General features: G+C 39.4%; 1 protein-coding gene across 2 annotated transcripts in view; it reads left to right on the top strand.

Annotated features, from left to right (window-relative positions):
* olfm2a (olfactomedin 2a) overlaps positions 1–16,734 on the top strand; it is an 89,275-nt gene extending 72,541 nt beyond the window's left edge. Inside the window, exons 3-6 of one of the 2 annotated variants that reach the window (XM_081388823.1) lie at positions 7,955–8,110; positions 10,761–10,980; positions 11,553–11,659; positions 15,750–16,734. In XM_081388823.1, the coding sequence (XP_081244949.1) occupies positions 7,955–8,110; positions 10,761–10,980; positions 11,553–11,659; positions 15,750–16,424 (1,158 nt within the window). In that variant the 3' untranslated portion in view covers positions 16,425–16,734. The remainder of the gene's footprint in view (positions 1–7,954; positions 8,111–10,760; positions 10,981–11,552; positions 11,660–15,749) is intronic. The other variant, XM_081388822.1, reaches the window with a different exon arrangement.
* Positions 16,735–17,192: the final 458 nt, after the last annotated feature.

A 17,192-nucleotide genomic window follows, 5' to 3' on the forward strand; every position in this document is an offset into this window, starting at 1 on the left:
TTCGTAAGGGTTACCATATCGGGACAAAATTCTCACTAAAGTTTCATCACTTATGAAAGGCAGAATATTAGACAACAGCACTTTTTTGGATGGCATGGAAAGTGGGAGAACATGAGTAAAAAGATTCTCAATAACTATTCCAGTCTCAACTTGTTTGCCTTTTCAACAGAGCTAAGAAAGATGACGGTGGTTCATTCTAGAGGCAGAAATGATATTTTCATGCCCAACAACTTCTCCTGCAGCCAGGCAACAGTCTTCCACGCTTCCATTAACAAACAGGGAAATGGGTCTTCACTATCAGGGATACTGGTCTCTGAAAAAAAATCCTCCAAAATAAATTTTTCTTCAATTGAAAAGGTTTCCATTAGCTTGTTTACACAACGAGTGATCAAGCGAATAGATCTTTTGGATGTGAAAAAAATCCCAAACTTTAAAAACGTTCTGATAAAAAGGAGACAACTGTGAGAGGTTCAGACTTTTGGGGTCCACCAAAAAAGGGATTTATCCAGGGAAAAACCTCCAACAGTTCGTAGTAAATCGCAAGTAATAAATTAAAATTGCTATCTGACCCTATCTTAACTAGGTCTCACTTGTAAAAGAGGTTTTAACCTCAATGTGACTTTCCTAGTTAAAGGTTTTAAAAAAAAAATTAAAGTGCCAGTATGCACTTTTTAATTTCACTGTATTTAAAATAAATTTACAACTCACCAGATGATGATCACAAAACGATAATGGTGTGATCTAGAATTTGTTAAACATATTCAAGTGATGCTTAAAAATATACAATCTGTCTAGTCTAGCTAAAGCTAAATAATTATCACTTGTATGAGCCCATGTATACTGTCTTTCATTTCCATTCAGATCTCTCCAAACATCACACAAATCATATTTTTCAATTAAGTGAATTAGATGTTTATGTGAGGTTCAACATGATTTCTGTCTCTAACAAGTTCAGTGCAATTAAAATCACCACCTACGAAGAGTAACTCTTCCGTACAGCAATTTTGTTAGGTTGAACAAAGGGTGTCTAAGAACAATAGTCTTTCCACTGGTGCAGTTGGGACATAGATACAAATCAAAACAAAAACAAAACTTTCGTAAGTTGCTCTAACCTTTAACATTCTGCCTTTAACAATTTCATCTACATCATATGAAATTGGTTTAAAATTCTTACTAAATAAAATAGCAACTCAGTAAAGTAGAGCTGTGACTTAAAACAGGTATTCCATTGAATTCTTTCATCCAATCAATAACATTATCTGAGCTACTATGTGTCTCTTGTAAAAAAAGCTATATCTATATTTTTCTGTTGAATTTCTTCAAAAATATTTGCACCATTAACATTCAAAGAAACGAGATGTATGGGATCAAATTCCCGCCAAATATATAGCGGTCGCGTATAAAAAAATAATAAGCGTGAATCAAAAATTTAAAAACACATGTAAAAATATATTGCACAAACTGAAAAAAAGAATGCAAAATGATCAGAATAGCAAACAACGTGGTCACGGATCAAAATATAATAAGCGTGAATAAAGAAATAACAAGCATGAATAAAAACTTTAAACACATTAAAAGTTATTTTGCACAAAACTTAAACTTATAGTCATGCTTTGTTAAAAAGTATGGTTTTATTACTGTGTACTTTGTGCTTTCTTGCATTTTCTGCTCATATTTTACTCTTTTGTACGCTTGTGATGTTTTTCTCTTCGCTCTTCTTTCTATGTTCTGCGCTTGCTCTTCCAAATGTTGCAGTTCGAGTTTCATGTAAATTAGGGCGGGCTTAAGCGTCACCATTGGTCCACTAGTTCTAGATTGACAGATACTCCTCTAGCCAATCAATCGAAGAGGGGAGTTGACGTCACACCAATGCGACTCGTGGCTACTGATGCTTACTTGTTATACAGGGGAAGACGACCATCAACAGGACACCTTTAAACTGCATGTGTGCCTGCAACTCAAACTGTTGCCGGTATACGTATACCTGGCAATATGGTATAGTTAAATTCGTCATCCTAACAACGACCTGTTACAGTTATGCCTGTCTGATGATCCATCATTCACCTCTAATGCACTGGACCTGGCACCGCGAGCGTCGATCTTCTCCGAGCAGCCACCACCTACTGGCCGTTTTACTTTCATATTTAATCAATAACAAGGATGTGTAATGTCGGTCCTGGGTGCAGAGTTTAGCTCCTTCAACCCTAATCAAACACACCTGAACCAGCTAATCATCGTCTTTAGGATATTTAAGACAGGTGAGGTTTTTAATCGGAGTTGACGCTATACTCTGCAGGACAGCGGCACTCTAGAAACAACGTTACCTATCGCTGATGGAGATGTTGCTGTATTCAAATTTTAAGCTATATTTAAAACATTAATTCTAAAGTAATATGCAATTATGTAGCTATTTAAGTAAACACAGTAAGTTTGTAATAAATCACTGTATTAAATTCAACTGGTTTCTGTATATCTTCTCTGTAACACAATCATTTTCAATAATCTTGTCAAATTTGGCGAGGTTAATAAAAAAAAGGTAGGCAATGCGTAGCGGCGACAGGTCAAAGTCCTAAAGTCTTCAGACAATGGCCGTTTTTAACTTAGTTTTTGCAACGAATTGTAGTGTTTCATAATTGCAGGATGTTTCGCTTACAGCAGCCTTAACATATTGACATCATGAGCCAAGTAATATTGTTTAACACCAATTACCAGTGTGCACATTAACATTCTCATGTATCTCAAAAAAAATGAATTTAATTATTTATGTCCAGAGTTCAGATAGCTTTACTGCTTAAAAAGTCTTTGTAAAGTTAGATTGAACTGCCGTCTTCCCTTGTAAGTGTAGCACTCCTGAAAAGGAGTATAATGATTAAAGAAAAATGAAATAAAAGAGAGTGCAGCAGAGCTTCTTTGTTGTTATATTTACTCAGAATGAAGTGCTTCACGGGCGCGCACCACCCACTGAAGTGTGCGGTCATAGATATCTATGTGTGCGGTGACCTATTTTTTTACAGTCTATGGCGGTGACGCAATCACGCTGGTATGCCAAGCGAAAATAATTAATTTAATAAATGCACATATCAAAGCACACATAAGAAATTGAACAGTATATAAAAGTATTAGAAAAATAACATTTTAGTATATTATAATGGAATTGAAGAAATTGTACAAACATAAACAGCTTGTACCACAGGTCGCATTAGTGTGACGTCAACTCCCCTCTTCGATTGATTGGCTAGAGGAGTATCTGTCAATCTAGAACTAGTGGACCAATGGTGACGCTTAAGCCCGCCCTAATTTACATGAAACTCGAACTGCAACATTTGGAAGAGCAAGCGCAGAACATAGAAAGAAGAGCGAAGAGAAAAACATCACAAGCGTACAAAAGAGTAAAATATGAGCAGAAAATGCAAGAAAGCACAAAGTACACAGTAATAAAACCATACTTTTTAACAAAGCATGACCATAAGTTTAAGTTTTGTGCAAAATAACTTTTAATGTGTTTAAAGTTTTTATTCATGCTTGTTATTTCTTTATTCACGCTTATTATATTTTGATCCGTGACCACGTTGTTTGCTATTCTGATCATTTTGCATTCTTTTTTTCAGTTTGTGCAATATATTTTTACATGTGTTTTTAAATTTTTGATTCACGCTTATTATTTTTTTATACGCGACCGCTATATATTTGGCGGGAATTTGATCCCATAGTGATGCACTTTAAAAAAAAAAAAAAAAAGATGCATATTCAATCTTTATATCAAACAGCATCATTATTTAGGGCATTGTTGGTGTTCCTCACAATTTTTTTTTAGTCTATAAACTTCTTTGTTGGTAAAGCAATCTCCATCCATTAAACTTTTTGCTTTATCAGCAAACTGTTTCAGATCAGGGAAGTAATCTTGTACCCTCACTCTCTTGTTTTTCGTTGATCTGAGAAACAATTTTATGTTCTCAAGTTCATAACTACGATCTACGGATTCACTTTGCGAAAAACTCACGCTACATTCTGAGGAATCACTATCACTCTCGGTGTCTTGCATATCTTTTGAGTCATCAATTTTACTTATTATTGCAACTAGAAACTTGTTTATCATTTCTCTTTTTTGAGGTATCTTAAAAAGGAGCTGCTCTTGCTCCGATGTTAATTGTAGCCTACCTCACAAGTTTCGCTTACAGATGTTTGATTCTGTTCATTGGTTATACTTTCTTTTTTGTTATCGGAGAAAGAAACCAAAACCGTTGACTCACTAGAAACCGTAGCCGAGATGGGGTTAACTCAGCCTCAAACTCCCTGGGAGGGTTTTCTAACCTCTCTGTCACAACCGAGCCTAGACCTGGCACAGTCACACCAGTCTCCACTTCACCGTTACCTTCATCACCCTGCTCAACATTTCTATTCTCGTTTCCTTTCTCCCCTGCAATATTTCTGTTCGGGCAATTTCGAATTAAGTGTCCCGTTTTTCCACATCCGAAACACTTAGTCTTTCCAGTAGTGACAAAAATAGTATGACTAAAATCCTCAATCCGAAAATTGAGCATTAGATCTAGATCAGCTTCATCTGGAATGATCATGTAGACGAATCGCCTAAAATAAACTATTTACTTCAATAAAGGTGATTCACTACTAATCGGTATCTTTTTAAATGGAGACACCAACTTACCATAACGTGACAACGCTTGCGTTAGAATCTCGTTACTCACAAAAGGTGGCACGTTAGATAGAGTTACTCATTTGGCAGGCAAGGAAAGAGGAAGAATTGAAACAAATTTTCCACTAATTACAATTCCCTGCTCTACCAACTCATTCGCTTTTTCTACGCTATCCAAAAAAACCCACTAATGCATTATTCATCCTGGAAGCGGATAAAACACCTGAGTGACCAACCACCTCCCCAACAGCCAAGCAACAGTCCTCTATGCTCACCGCGGATGCCACCTTTATTGCGTGGCGTCTCGTGAGTGAGCACAAACCCTGCACCCGCTGGGCCGACATGCTTCCTACAAACGGATAGCACGCGGCCCTAGATGTAGTACAACAATAAGAAAACAAACAAGACCAAAACAAACAAAACAAAGAAGAAAAAAAGCAGCTTAGAGAAATTGATAGAAAAAAAATTCACTCACAGCACTCAGCACCACTCCGTTCACACGCCCAACACTCGCACCGGAAGAGAGAGAGAGAGAGAGAGAGAGAGAGAGAGAGAGAGAGAGAGAGAGAGAGAGAGAGAGAGAGAGAGAGAGAGAGAGAGAGAGAGAGAGAGAGAGAGAGAGAGAGAGAGAGAGAGAGAGAGAGAGAGAGAGAGAGAGAGAGAGAGAGAGAGAGAGAGAGAGAGAGAGAGCATGTTTTGCTACAGAGAAACAATTGGATATTGAGGCTATTGATATGCACGGTTCAATTGACTGGCAGTTAAATGCAAAGTGTCGGCATAAATAGAGTGTTGGACTCATAAATAGAGTGTTGGACCGGCCCTCATTTCCTCCTTCCTCATCAACCCCTCAGTGGTTTCCAGCCTCATCTGTGAACAGAAGAAGAACCACACGTCCCCATCAACATTACACTCACTGAATCAGAGAGAGCTTTGGAATCACACTACAATAGGAAGCAGCTGTTTGACTAGTTAATGAGCACAGCTGATGGAGGCAGAGATGAAGAGAGAGGCAGATAGAGATTAATAGAGGATGAAAATGAAACTGTTTGGAGAGGGATTCCTGAGAAGGCAAATTTGGGACTCCAGACAAAGTCACTGAGGCACATGACTCACACCCATGCCAATCTACCTCAATATAACTCTACCTTAAAGGAATGGTTCACCTAAAAATTAAAATTCTGTCATTATTTATTCACCGTCATGTCATTCTAAACTCTTTCTTAAGACTGTGCTTGGAAAAAAAGAAATTTTGACAAATGTTTCAGGGAATGTTTCTATATTATGAGAGTCATTTGGGTCCAACATTTTTGTTCCCCCTCGGACACCCCCCCAATACAGTAAAACTGCACATTTTAGAGTGGCCTTTTAATGTGGCCAGCCTAAGGCACAGTGGCACACCTGTGCAATAATCATACTGTCTAATCAGCATCTTGATATTCCAAACCTGTGAAGTGGATGGATTATCTCAGCAAAGGAGAAGTGTTCACTAACACAGATTTAGACAGATTTGTGAACAATATTTGAGTGAAATAGGCCTTTTGTGTACATAGAAAAAGTCTTAGATCTTTGAGTTCAGCTCATAAAAAATGGGCGCAAAAACAAATGTTGCATTTATAATTTTGTTCAGTGTATGTCATGTCAACAAATGGAAAAGTCAGCCAGTTATTTATTATCATTTTAATAATTGTTGTGCCTTTCGCCCCAACAGCAGATGTGCCTTTTACCCCAAATACCATACTTTAACATATTCTTCTGTTATTGAAAAATTGTTGCTTTAATTACCTTGAACAAAACTGAAAATAATTAAGAACTTTGTCTCAAAATATAGTCAACAATTTTATTGATTCTCATTTGCTACATAAATCTACATTATAAAAAAAATAAAAAAAAATAGATCAAATTAGCTCATATCAACTTTGCGTTGCTGTTCGTGATCCCGTGTAGGATCAGCCAAATTTCCACGTGTATCATCAAAATCGGTTGTTAAGAAAAGTGCTGAGCTGATTTTTTGTGCCATCCAGTGTTTTAAAAGAAAAAAAGTCAAAGGCGCCTTTTACCCTGGTGCGCCTTTAGCCTCGTTGTACCCTATATTGTCTCTTTTGCATGATGAACAGATCAACATTTAAGCCTTTATTCACTATCATATCACAACATTGATTAACCTAATGATTAACACAAACGTACAAAAACTTAAACTACATCAAATATAAACCTCAAAGTCATCTAACATCAAGCCTCATTGGTACATAATCATCATGATATTTGATTTAGTCTGTGTACATGCAAGTTGATGAATGTTTTGATTTTGTTTTGTTTTAAGGATCGATCTGTTCATCAAAGTAATCATGATCTCTTCGTTGACATTCATAAAACTGTATGGACAGAAATATCTTCAAAATATCTTCTTTTGCATTCTGCAGAAGAAAAGAAGTCATAAAACTTTGGAACGACATGAGAGGCAGTAAATGATGACAGATTTTTCATTTTTGGGTGAACTATCCCTTTAAATCTTGCCACAAACTCTACCTTAAATCCTGTCTTGCCCCACTGTCAGGGTCTAAACACCTTATCTTTAGCCGTACTTCAACATAACTCAACCACTCAGACAATAAAATGTGTGTGTGGCTATGCCAGCAGCTGTGAGACACTAATGCTCCTGCTTAATAAAACGCAGACTAATGAGGACACCTGGGTCAGTCCCTCTCTGAAAGAGATGTGTTCAGAATTAAACTACCACCACCCACCCTCTTGTGTGTGTGTGAGAGAGCGTGAGTATGCTCAGCCCTCCTAAGAATTCGGCGACATGCATGACAAACAATAATTGAATGCACAGTGAATATGTGATCCCACCTAACCCTTGCTCAAGTCCAAACATCCACAATCCTCAGCTCTAAGTGTGACCATTGGGTCTGACAGCTATGCAGATCAGCTCATTAGACAAGGCCCCTCATGCACATCAGTGAAGACATGAGGAGAATACCAGCATACAATCCATATCCTGTTGGATTCTCTTAAGTGCAGCCAGGAGAAGGTTGTGTGTGTGTGTGTGTGTGTGTGTGTGTGTGTGTGGCCTCTGGGAGTATGTAGGAGTTTATAGAAGCTAGTTGGGTGTGTGTGCTGCTGATCAACAGTCACGCTCCCGCCGCCCAGTCTGTTGATGTGGGCAAGATGCTCGGCGGGAGGTCTGAATATGTAGGAAGGCTGATTTGAACTACAACAAATTGAAGGCGTCACGCTGTTGTGCCCTCAAAAAACATTCCCTGATGCATCACACTGTTTTGACTGTTTTCCTGTATTTAATAGGTTCAGAATATCACTCAATCCATGGAGGTGCTAGATCTGAGGACGTACAGAGATCTGCAGTATGTGAGAGACACAGAGAACCTCATGAAAACAGTGGACGGAAAACTCAAGACTGCCTCTGAAAATCCACGCAGCCTCAACCCCAAGAGTTTTCAGGTGTGTTTCTTCTCACAACGCCTACACTCACACCCCCTCCATGTTTAGTTCAGATCCACGTCATTGATATTAAAATATGATGCAGATTGAGTCAAAAAAAGAAAAAACTACAGTGATTTCTGGAGAGTAAGCTTAGATTTATGTAGAATACATTTACTGACATACTGTATTACTTGAGACTTACTGATATATATATATACTCCAAATAAAGATTAATTATATATATATATATATATATATATATATATATATATATATATATATATATATTATATACATATACACACACATATATATATATATATATAATTAAACTTTATTTGGAGTGCCTCTTTATTGCACAATGCACATTTCCTAATATCAAGCCTAAAATGTGTTTTAATATCACTATAGTATGATCACTGTATAATATCAGTCTAGGTTATTACAAAGAAAAGAAAAGAAAAGAAAAGAAAAGAAAAAACCTGCACCATTCTGGGAAGGTTTATTTTTGGTTACACAAAAATAACCTACAACGAACGTTCCCAGAATGTTCTTATTTGGTTCCCAAAAAATTAACAAATGGAAACCCTAGGATTATTAGGGGGATGTCCTGTGTGTGCTGGGATCAACCAAGGCTAAGTTTAGCATTAATATTCATTTGGTAACATGACTGGAGACTGAGCAACATTAGTGCACACTAATTAGTATTGACAGCCTCAGTATTTTTATATTGACATCACAACCCACCTACCTTCAGCCACTCATCAGTAAAACTCATTCTGGTGCCTCTGCCCCTACATGTCATAGACACTGGCACTAATCTTCAATACAACTTGATTGTTGTGTTTAACTGAGACATACCAAAGGTCCTCTGAGAGAATTCAAATTCACCTCAAATGAACATGGAGCTTCAGTAATAAGTGTGTGTATGTGCATTCAAAAGGTTATGTTTTTCTGTTCTTTTTACCTAGCAGCTGCTCTCCTAAAGGCTAAGATTCAGACCGCTTTATTCTTGCATCTTTTAAATATGATAGTGTGCTTGTATCTCTGTATGATCTCAGAATAGTCGAAGGACTCGTTTACAATATACAGAGGACCAGGGGTGCGTTTCCCGAAAGCATCGTTGGCCAACTATGGTCGCAAGTTCATCGCAATGTCCATTGAACTCTACTGGTAATGACGGAACTTGCGACCATAGTTGGCCAACGATGCTTTCGGGAAACGCACCCCAGGGCAGTAGCTAGAGGATTCGGGGCCCCCTGAAAAAATATTGATGCTCTTCCACCAAGTTCATCGTTAACTTAAGGCAGCTGCCGCCTCAACTCTGATTGGTTCTGTTCACGATCTGGGGTGGGACTTACAATTTTATTGGGTCCATCTGATGCTTGTCACTGACTGAATACTTAGTAAATACTTTAGATCGGACTAAACCATTTTTAGGGAGGTAAGAGAAGCAGATATTTGGAAAAAATATTTAACCAAGTTGCATGTTTTTGTGGTTTTCATTTAAATCTCAGGCATACAACTAATATAAATATTAGAATTATTCATACAACAGGGGTCTATATAGTATAACTGCTGGATTTTGTGGGGGCCCCTGGGCAGCAAGATTAGATTGTATCAAGATTGTCACCACCTTTCACCTCACTAGCGACGTCCCTGCAGAGGACTAAATGGAAGAGCTTTAAGCTGAGTAACATGTAGCCGTCTGCTAAAAAGAGTGGGATGGAAGCCACAGACACTTTTCCCAGGGGTATCACTATCATTCAGAATGCACTACCACCACTTACCCATCCACCCCGCTCTGCTGTGGTCTGAGTCATCTCACCAAACGCTGCATAGAAAATTATTCCAAAATTTTCCAGAAATCATTCCTCATCTATCAATACATGTTCAAAGCGCCATAATCCTTTTTTCCTCCCTTCTTCTCTGCTGGAACTGTGAAAAATTTGCGATATGTGCCAGTGTTAAAAGCACTATTTCAAAGAGTGGGTGTCTCAAAGCCCGGCTTTATTTCGGCGAGGCTGCTGATGAATGTTGAGAGCTCAAAGTCGCCTATGGCAGGGTGGGAGATTAACGAGACTAAATTTTTGTGTCTCGGAACAGGAAAATTAGATTTATGATGTGGCGCTGCAGGGCTGAGAGCAGCTCCATCACCAGATTTACGATAAACTTTAACAAGAAGGAAACAGCCCCTCCTGTGGTTAGCATGCTTTATTGATACACCTGCTGTTCAGACCCCCTTTATAGATACACCTCAGCCTATAAGCCTATGCCAGGCCGGCCAGTTTGCCTGGGTGCCGTAACTGATGGCCCTCACTGAGCTGAGATCAGCCCACAAGTTTTAGTTCTTTCGTAGCCGCTTGGTCCCACTGAGGTAGAGAGCTGACGGTTCTCTGATGAGTGGGCCTGTGTCGCTGCGTCAGACAAGTGGTAGATTGTCAGAGATTGCAGATGCACACAATCAATACTCGGTTCTCATGTGAGGATGCATTCGGATCCAGGGGCTGGAGGCCGGTCATGCGAGATGAAAGGTTGGAGATGAACATGCTGAATAGTTAATGAGAGCCGACTGCAAATTCCCAGACCTCTGTGAGAGGGAGATTAACCGTTTCTCATCTTTCGTTTTCACTCCTAACCACCATTGCACTCCTTCCTTCTCCCTCAGGAGTTAAAGGACAAGGTTACTCAGCTGCTTCCCCTGCTGCCAGTGCTGGAGCAATACAAGGCGGATGCAAGAATGATCCTGCGGCTGAGGGAGGAGGTGAGGAATCTGTCCCTGGTACTCATGGCCATTCAAGAGGAGATGGGAGCCTACGACTACGAGGAGCTCAGGCAGCGAGTGCTACTGCTGGAGACTCGCCTGCACTCCTGCATGCAGAAACTTGGTAAGATGTCTAGTAGAAGTGGGTTTGAGCTGATTTTAATAATCAGGAATAGGCAGCTATTGACTCTGGACTGGCAGTATGTGACCTGCGACAAGAAGAATATAGAATGAATTTTGACTTATTGGATTCTCAGTGCAGGACTCGTTTGGCATGATTATTTGCAGGGTTATTTTAGAGCAGCTGCAGTAATTTGCTTTTAAATTGAAAAAGCAAAAGTAAACTAGACATGTCTGATGGTCGGGGAGACCGCATTAGACCCAATTAAGTCAAAATGTGCTTGCTGTCCAATTAGAGAAGCAATTTAACGTTAGAACGTTAAAAACAGCCAGCTAGCAAGCCTTGCACCAAAACGTCCAAAGTTCATTTGGCTGAAAGAGTAATTAGCTTTCAGATGCATGATGAGACAAGCTCATGTTCTATTCAGGGTGAAACTGATGACTTCACAAGAAAATCTAAAACGATGATCTAACGGATATTCGTTCTGCTCCATAAAAGTCGCTTTTGGCAATTTAATGCTGACTGGTGCATCTGAGTTTCCGTCATTTATGGTGTCCCCTGTGTTCTATTGCCAGGTTGCGGGAAGCTAACTGGTGTTAGTAACCCCATCACAGTTCGCGCCTCAGGGTCAAGGTTCGGCTCCTGGATGACTGACACAATGATCCCCAGCTCCGATAATAGGGTAAGAATGACCGTACCGCAACACTCTATCACTCCATCACTCCATCACTGCCACTGCTATGAGCCGCCTCTCCCCATAGACACACAATCTCACACACACACACACACACACACACACACACACACACACACACACACACACTATGACTGAGTCAGTGTTTTGGTACAGTGAAGCTGCTCCTCAGCAGTGAGAACTGAGTCACTGATGGATTGTTCTTCCACCATTTTCTCCCTCCCTCTCTTTCCTTCTCTATTATTCTCATACTCTCACTCCATTCTTCCCTCAATCCTCACATCTCCTGTCAGAGCCACAGTCCCCATATTAATTACTCCATCAGGGGGTTGGATATTAACAACTTGTTTAGGCAAACGCCAATCACTGCCAGGAATTTCTAGCAGCCAGAGTTGTCCTGGGCCTAGTAATGAGCGTGCCCAACAAGGTCCATTAAGGCAGTGTTTCCCAACCCTGTTCCTGGAGGCACACCAACTCTACAGATTTTAAACTGTTGGTGTGCCTGCAGGAACAGGGTTGGAGAACAAGCCTTTAAGGCAGAGGTCTTCAACCCTCCTCCTGGAGACCCACTGTCCAGCAAAGTTAATATCCAACCTGAATTTTACACTAATGTGATTTTCAAGCGATCCTAAAGAGTTTGATTAGCTTGTTCAGGTGTGTTTGATTAGGGTTGGAGCTAAAATCTCCAGGGCCCAATTTTTCAAACGTAATTTTTCAGATTTCGGATATCTGATTGGATCAAATCTTGAAAATGGGTTGTTCAAAAGAAAAAAAATATTCTGAAATCAGATTAGATCACAAAATCCAAAACGTTCTAGTAAGATTGGGATACCATTGATCCAAAAAATCTGGATTATACTGATCCCACAAAAATGTTATAAAACTTGAAAAATACATTTGCATCATGTAATAAACACACAAATATATGTTTTTATTTTGCTCTTGATTAGTTTAAATGTTAAAGGGTAACACTTTACAATAAGGTTCATTAGTTAACATTAGTGAACTACCTTAGTTAACATGAACTAAGAATGAACAATACTTCTTCAACATTTATTAATCTGAGTTAATATTAATTTCAACATTTACTAATACGTTATTAAAATCAAAGGTTGTATTTGTTAACGTTAGTTAATGGACTGTGAACTAACGTGAACAAACAATGAACAGCTGTATTTTTATTAACTAACATTAGCAAAGATGAATAAATACTGTAACAAATGTCTTGCTCATTGTTAATTCATGTTAGTTAATACAATAACTGATGTTAACTAATGATCCTTATTGTAAACATTGTAAACTTTATTGTAGACATTAGGCTACCAAGTCTTTCAGTAGCCTACAGTTTGGTGCCATAAAATAATCCCCAAACAGCTGTAAATATCATACAAAAATATTATATTTAATTTAAAATGTTTTTTTAATCACTGTTTGTAAACTACATTGGCATAATCATAAAATATGAACCAGTCAAAAGTTATTTTCTCGGGTGAATGCTACGCAAAACTTTTTAGAGAGAACGCAAAAGCATTGAAATATTAAAAACTGGCACAAAAGTAAGAAGGATTACCTGATCCTGGATAGCAAAACATGGTATTTCCAAATCCAGATCATTCTGATCCAGATTAAACTTTTTTGAACAATTGGGCCCAGGACAGTGGGTCCCCAAGAGCAGGGCTGAAGAGCTCTAAGGTTGATCTACTCATTGGGTCCAGATGTGAGGGGGCCAAGTCATATAAACCTATATTGTCCACTGGCTATGTTAGTTTTGGTGACGACCCTGACAATGTTGGTGGAGAATAGGGTTGAAGAATTAAACAAATTGGCTCTTTTTTTTAATTTGAATTTGAATATGGATGACAAGAATTCAAAACATTCAATAGTAGATTCTGGGAAATTAAGTGTTCTTACCTAATTTATTTCTATCTATCGTTCTATCATTCTAGCTATTGGTTTCTCTGTCCATGAAGTCTTCAGTCTTTTTAAATTTCCACTATAAAACGACAGATGTGATGTAGAGAGGACAACAGGCAATTAGCATCAATTATTCTCTTCCATGGGGGCATCTAAATTTATACTGCAAGCTGAAAGTTCATCTCCAATGATACAGTCCTTTGTCTTTAACTTTAATGATCGCATCACTCGCCAATATCAATCAACAATCATGTAAAGTGACAAATACATCACAGCAATGGAACTAATGGTCATATCAATCAAGCAGGCATCCTCTGAGCATTCACCAATCCTTAGATTCACCAAGTCACACATGGCGTTGCTGGTTAAGCTTAAAGATGCAGACGCCAGCATCCAAAGCACAACATATGGCATTTTATTTAGAAGAGAACACGGGGGCGGAGACGTGCCAACCACAGTATGACCACAGCTCCACTCGCTGATCCACAGGGACCCATTGAGCCCACAAAGGAAATGCTATACTTAATGTTTCAATTATCCTGCCTGTCCATAAGTCACCTGCTCTCCTCCTCTCCAGTCACCACACAGCCCCACAGTAGCCTAAAAATAAAAATGCACAGCATCTCTCTGTGGAATTAGAAATGGGGGAAGAGGCAGGGAGGGAGAATGCAGGAGGGAGGGAGGAAGGAGGAGAGGAGGCAAAAGATAGCAGGGGAGCGTTAAATCCTCAGAGGGACTTCATTATGCAGGAGAAAGAACATAATAACCCTCCTAAATAAGCTGACTGTCTGAAGTTTCATTACGATGTGTTAATAAAGAGTGCACAGAGCATGGCTTGGTGAAGATGGGGGCACAGCATGGCTATTGTGTGCCTGATAGATACTTCAGCCTCATACAGTGATGGCGAGTAAGGAGAAGAGAGATGGGGAACTGCTAACAGGATTGATTTCCTGTGAATGTGGAGTGGAAAAGGGCAGGGAACAACTGCTGCAGCCAAGTGCAGAGCACATACAGCATCTCCACTCCCACACAGAGAGCAGATCAATAGATTTGACAACACACACGCACACTGGCTGTGCACAGTGACAGACACTGCTGGTTACACAGGAAGAAAGGCTCTGCTTTCACTCTCTCAAAAGTAAGTCAGGAGATGGCGTCTCTTTTGATGTACTGTACTTTCATCCAGGTATATGCTTTCTCTACTCCATTCTCGGCACACAAACCCCAGCTTTCATTTCTAACCTGGTTCATTCTTATACATACCATAAGTCTGGGACCACTCGTGAAAATGCTTATATTTTGCATTCTTTTCCAATTTGAAGTCATTATTTGTGATTATTAATATGTCTAAATATCTCATACATCCCCATTTAGCTTTAATGTCACCAGCTGCATGAATGCCACAGGTTTGTGTAAAACCTGATTATCCTCCAGCATAATTTGCAAATAATCCAAAGAGCATCTTGTGCTTTAATGGAAACAAGAACATCAGTGCTTTTGTACAAAGAAGTTCACTTCGTCATGGAACACGGTTTGACCTGGAAATTCCTTAAAATTAAGGGTTTGTGTAAAAGGTTTTTCGTAGTTTTATGTAGTTGCATTATTATATTATATTAGTATAACATACTGTATATATTATATAATAACATTTAATTAGTTTTCAACTTTTCAATTCAATTCACATTTATTTGTATAGCACTTTTCACAATACATATTGTTTCAAAGCAGAAAATCCATGTCTACATTACAATTTGAGTGATCTGTTATCAAAGGTGACTGTGTCCCAGTTATGTATTTCAGAAATGTACATATACAAATCACACAGTTAGCTAATAATGTATTAATTTAAACAATGTATTCATTTAAGGCAGAAACAATGAGCTCATGGAAGTAATGAATACATGTTTGTTAACCAAAAACTTCTTCATTTTATTTTATTTTAATTTTATTTCGGTTTTTAATTTCTGTTTTAGTATTTTAGGGCTGCCAAAGTTAATGTTTGTGTTATTGTTATTTATGTGGTTGTAAAGGTTTCAAGTCTTATACTATACCATGTGTCAAAACATTTATTTTACAGTAGTTTTGGAGTCAGGAAAATGTATATAAATGTATATAAATTTTAACCATCATGCATTTTACATTTGTATATTTTATTCTGTCTCAGGTGTGGTCGATGGACGGTTACTTTAAGGGGCGTCGTGTGCTGGAGTACCGCACAATGAATGACTTCATGAAGGGCCAGAATTTCGTGCAGCATCTCCTGCCCCACCCTTGGGCCGGTACAGGCCACGTGGTCTACAACGGCTCCCTCTACTACAACAAATACCAGAGTAACATCCTCATCAAGTACCACTTCCGATCTCGAAGCGTCCTGGTGCAGCGCAGCCTTAGCGGCGCAGGCTATAACAACACCTTCCCCTACTCCTGGGGCGGATCATCCGACATCGACCTCATGGCTGACGAGAACGGGCTGTGGGCCGTCTACACCACCATTCCCAACGCTGGAAACATCGTCATTAGCCGTCTGGAGCCTCAAAGCCTGGAAGTGCTTCAGACGTGGGACACAGGCTTCCCCAAACGGAGTGCCGGCGAGTCGTTCATGATCTGTGGCACGCTCTACGTCACCAACTCCCATCTGGCTGGTGCTAAGATCTACTTCGCATATTACACCAACACCTCAACCTATGAGTACACAGACATCCCCTTCCATAACCAATACTCCCACATCTCCATGATGGACTACAACCCCCGAGAAAGAGTGCTCTACACTTGGAACAACGGACATCAAGTCCTCTACAACGTCACATTGTTCCAGGTCATTAAAACAGCTGAGGACTAGGTCATGTAGACCTTACAAACACATTTGCTCATACACAAATGTACACACACTGATATGCCCACACAAATCTCACACTTATACAAAACATTAATGTGGAGGAGGACATGACTAAAGCTTAGACTTTTTTACAGCATTCCAAACTTCATAGAGTGCTATTATTCATCTAATGTTCTGAAGGAGAGCGAGGTTGGTACTGGTATATGGACTTGGACTGAGCCTTTATTTTCTTTCCTGTGATGATTCAGCATGAGTACTTTCTTTTTATTTGTGGAAAAAAAAGAGTAAATAAACATCAAACTTTACCATTTTCAAGTTTCATCTTTTTCTTCCATTGGTTGCTAATGGCTGCATTCTGTAGTGAAACGTTTGTGTAAACACCTGTTCGCTCAGTATTCTTTCTCTAAACTCCGTCTGTAATGTAATTGGAGATATGCCGCAGCAGGATGAGCCGAGCTCCCCTTGACTGCCTCGGGAAGAGAATCTAGCTCCTGTTTGGTGTCAGCCGTCCTGAGGAGAGACGTCAGTCAGGAAGAGTTCTGTGACATGAAGGGCTGAAAGGTGAGGTGGCAGAAGAGAAGAAATGGGAGACAGCGGAAGGATGAATAAAAAGCAACAGCATTGAGTTGGACAGATGAGGCCCCAGGCTACAGATGCTGCTGCGGTTGTTGTTGTTGTTTGCGCCTGCCAAGTTGCAATCTGTTTCCATTTTTCTTACAAGGCACGCCTCCTCAGCAGGCTGTGTTAAAATATTAAATTAGAAACAGTGGG

This window comes from Scardinius erythrophthalmus, assembly GCF_964197995.2.
Source record: "Scardinius erythrophthalmus genome assembly, chromosome: 1".
NCBI lineage: Eukaryota > Metazoa > Chordata > Actinopteri > Cypriniformes > Leuciscidae > Scardinius > Scardinius erythrophthalmus.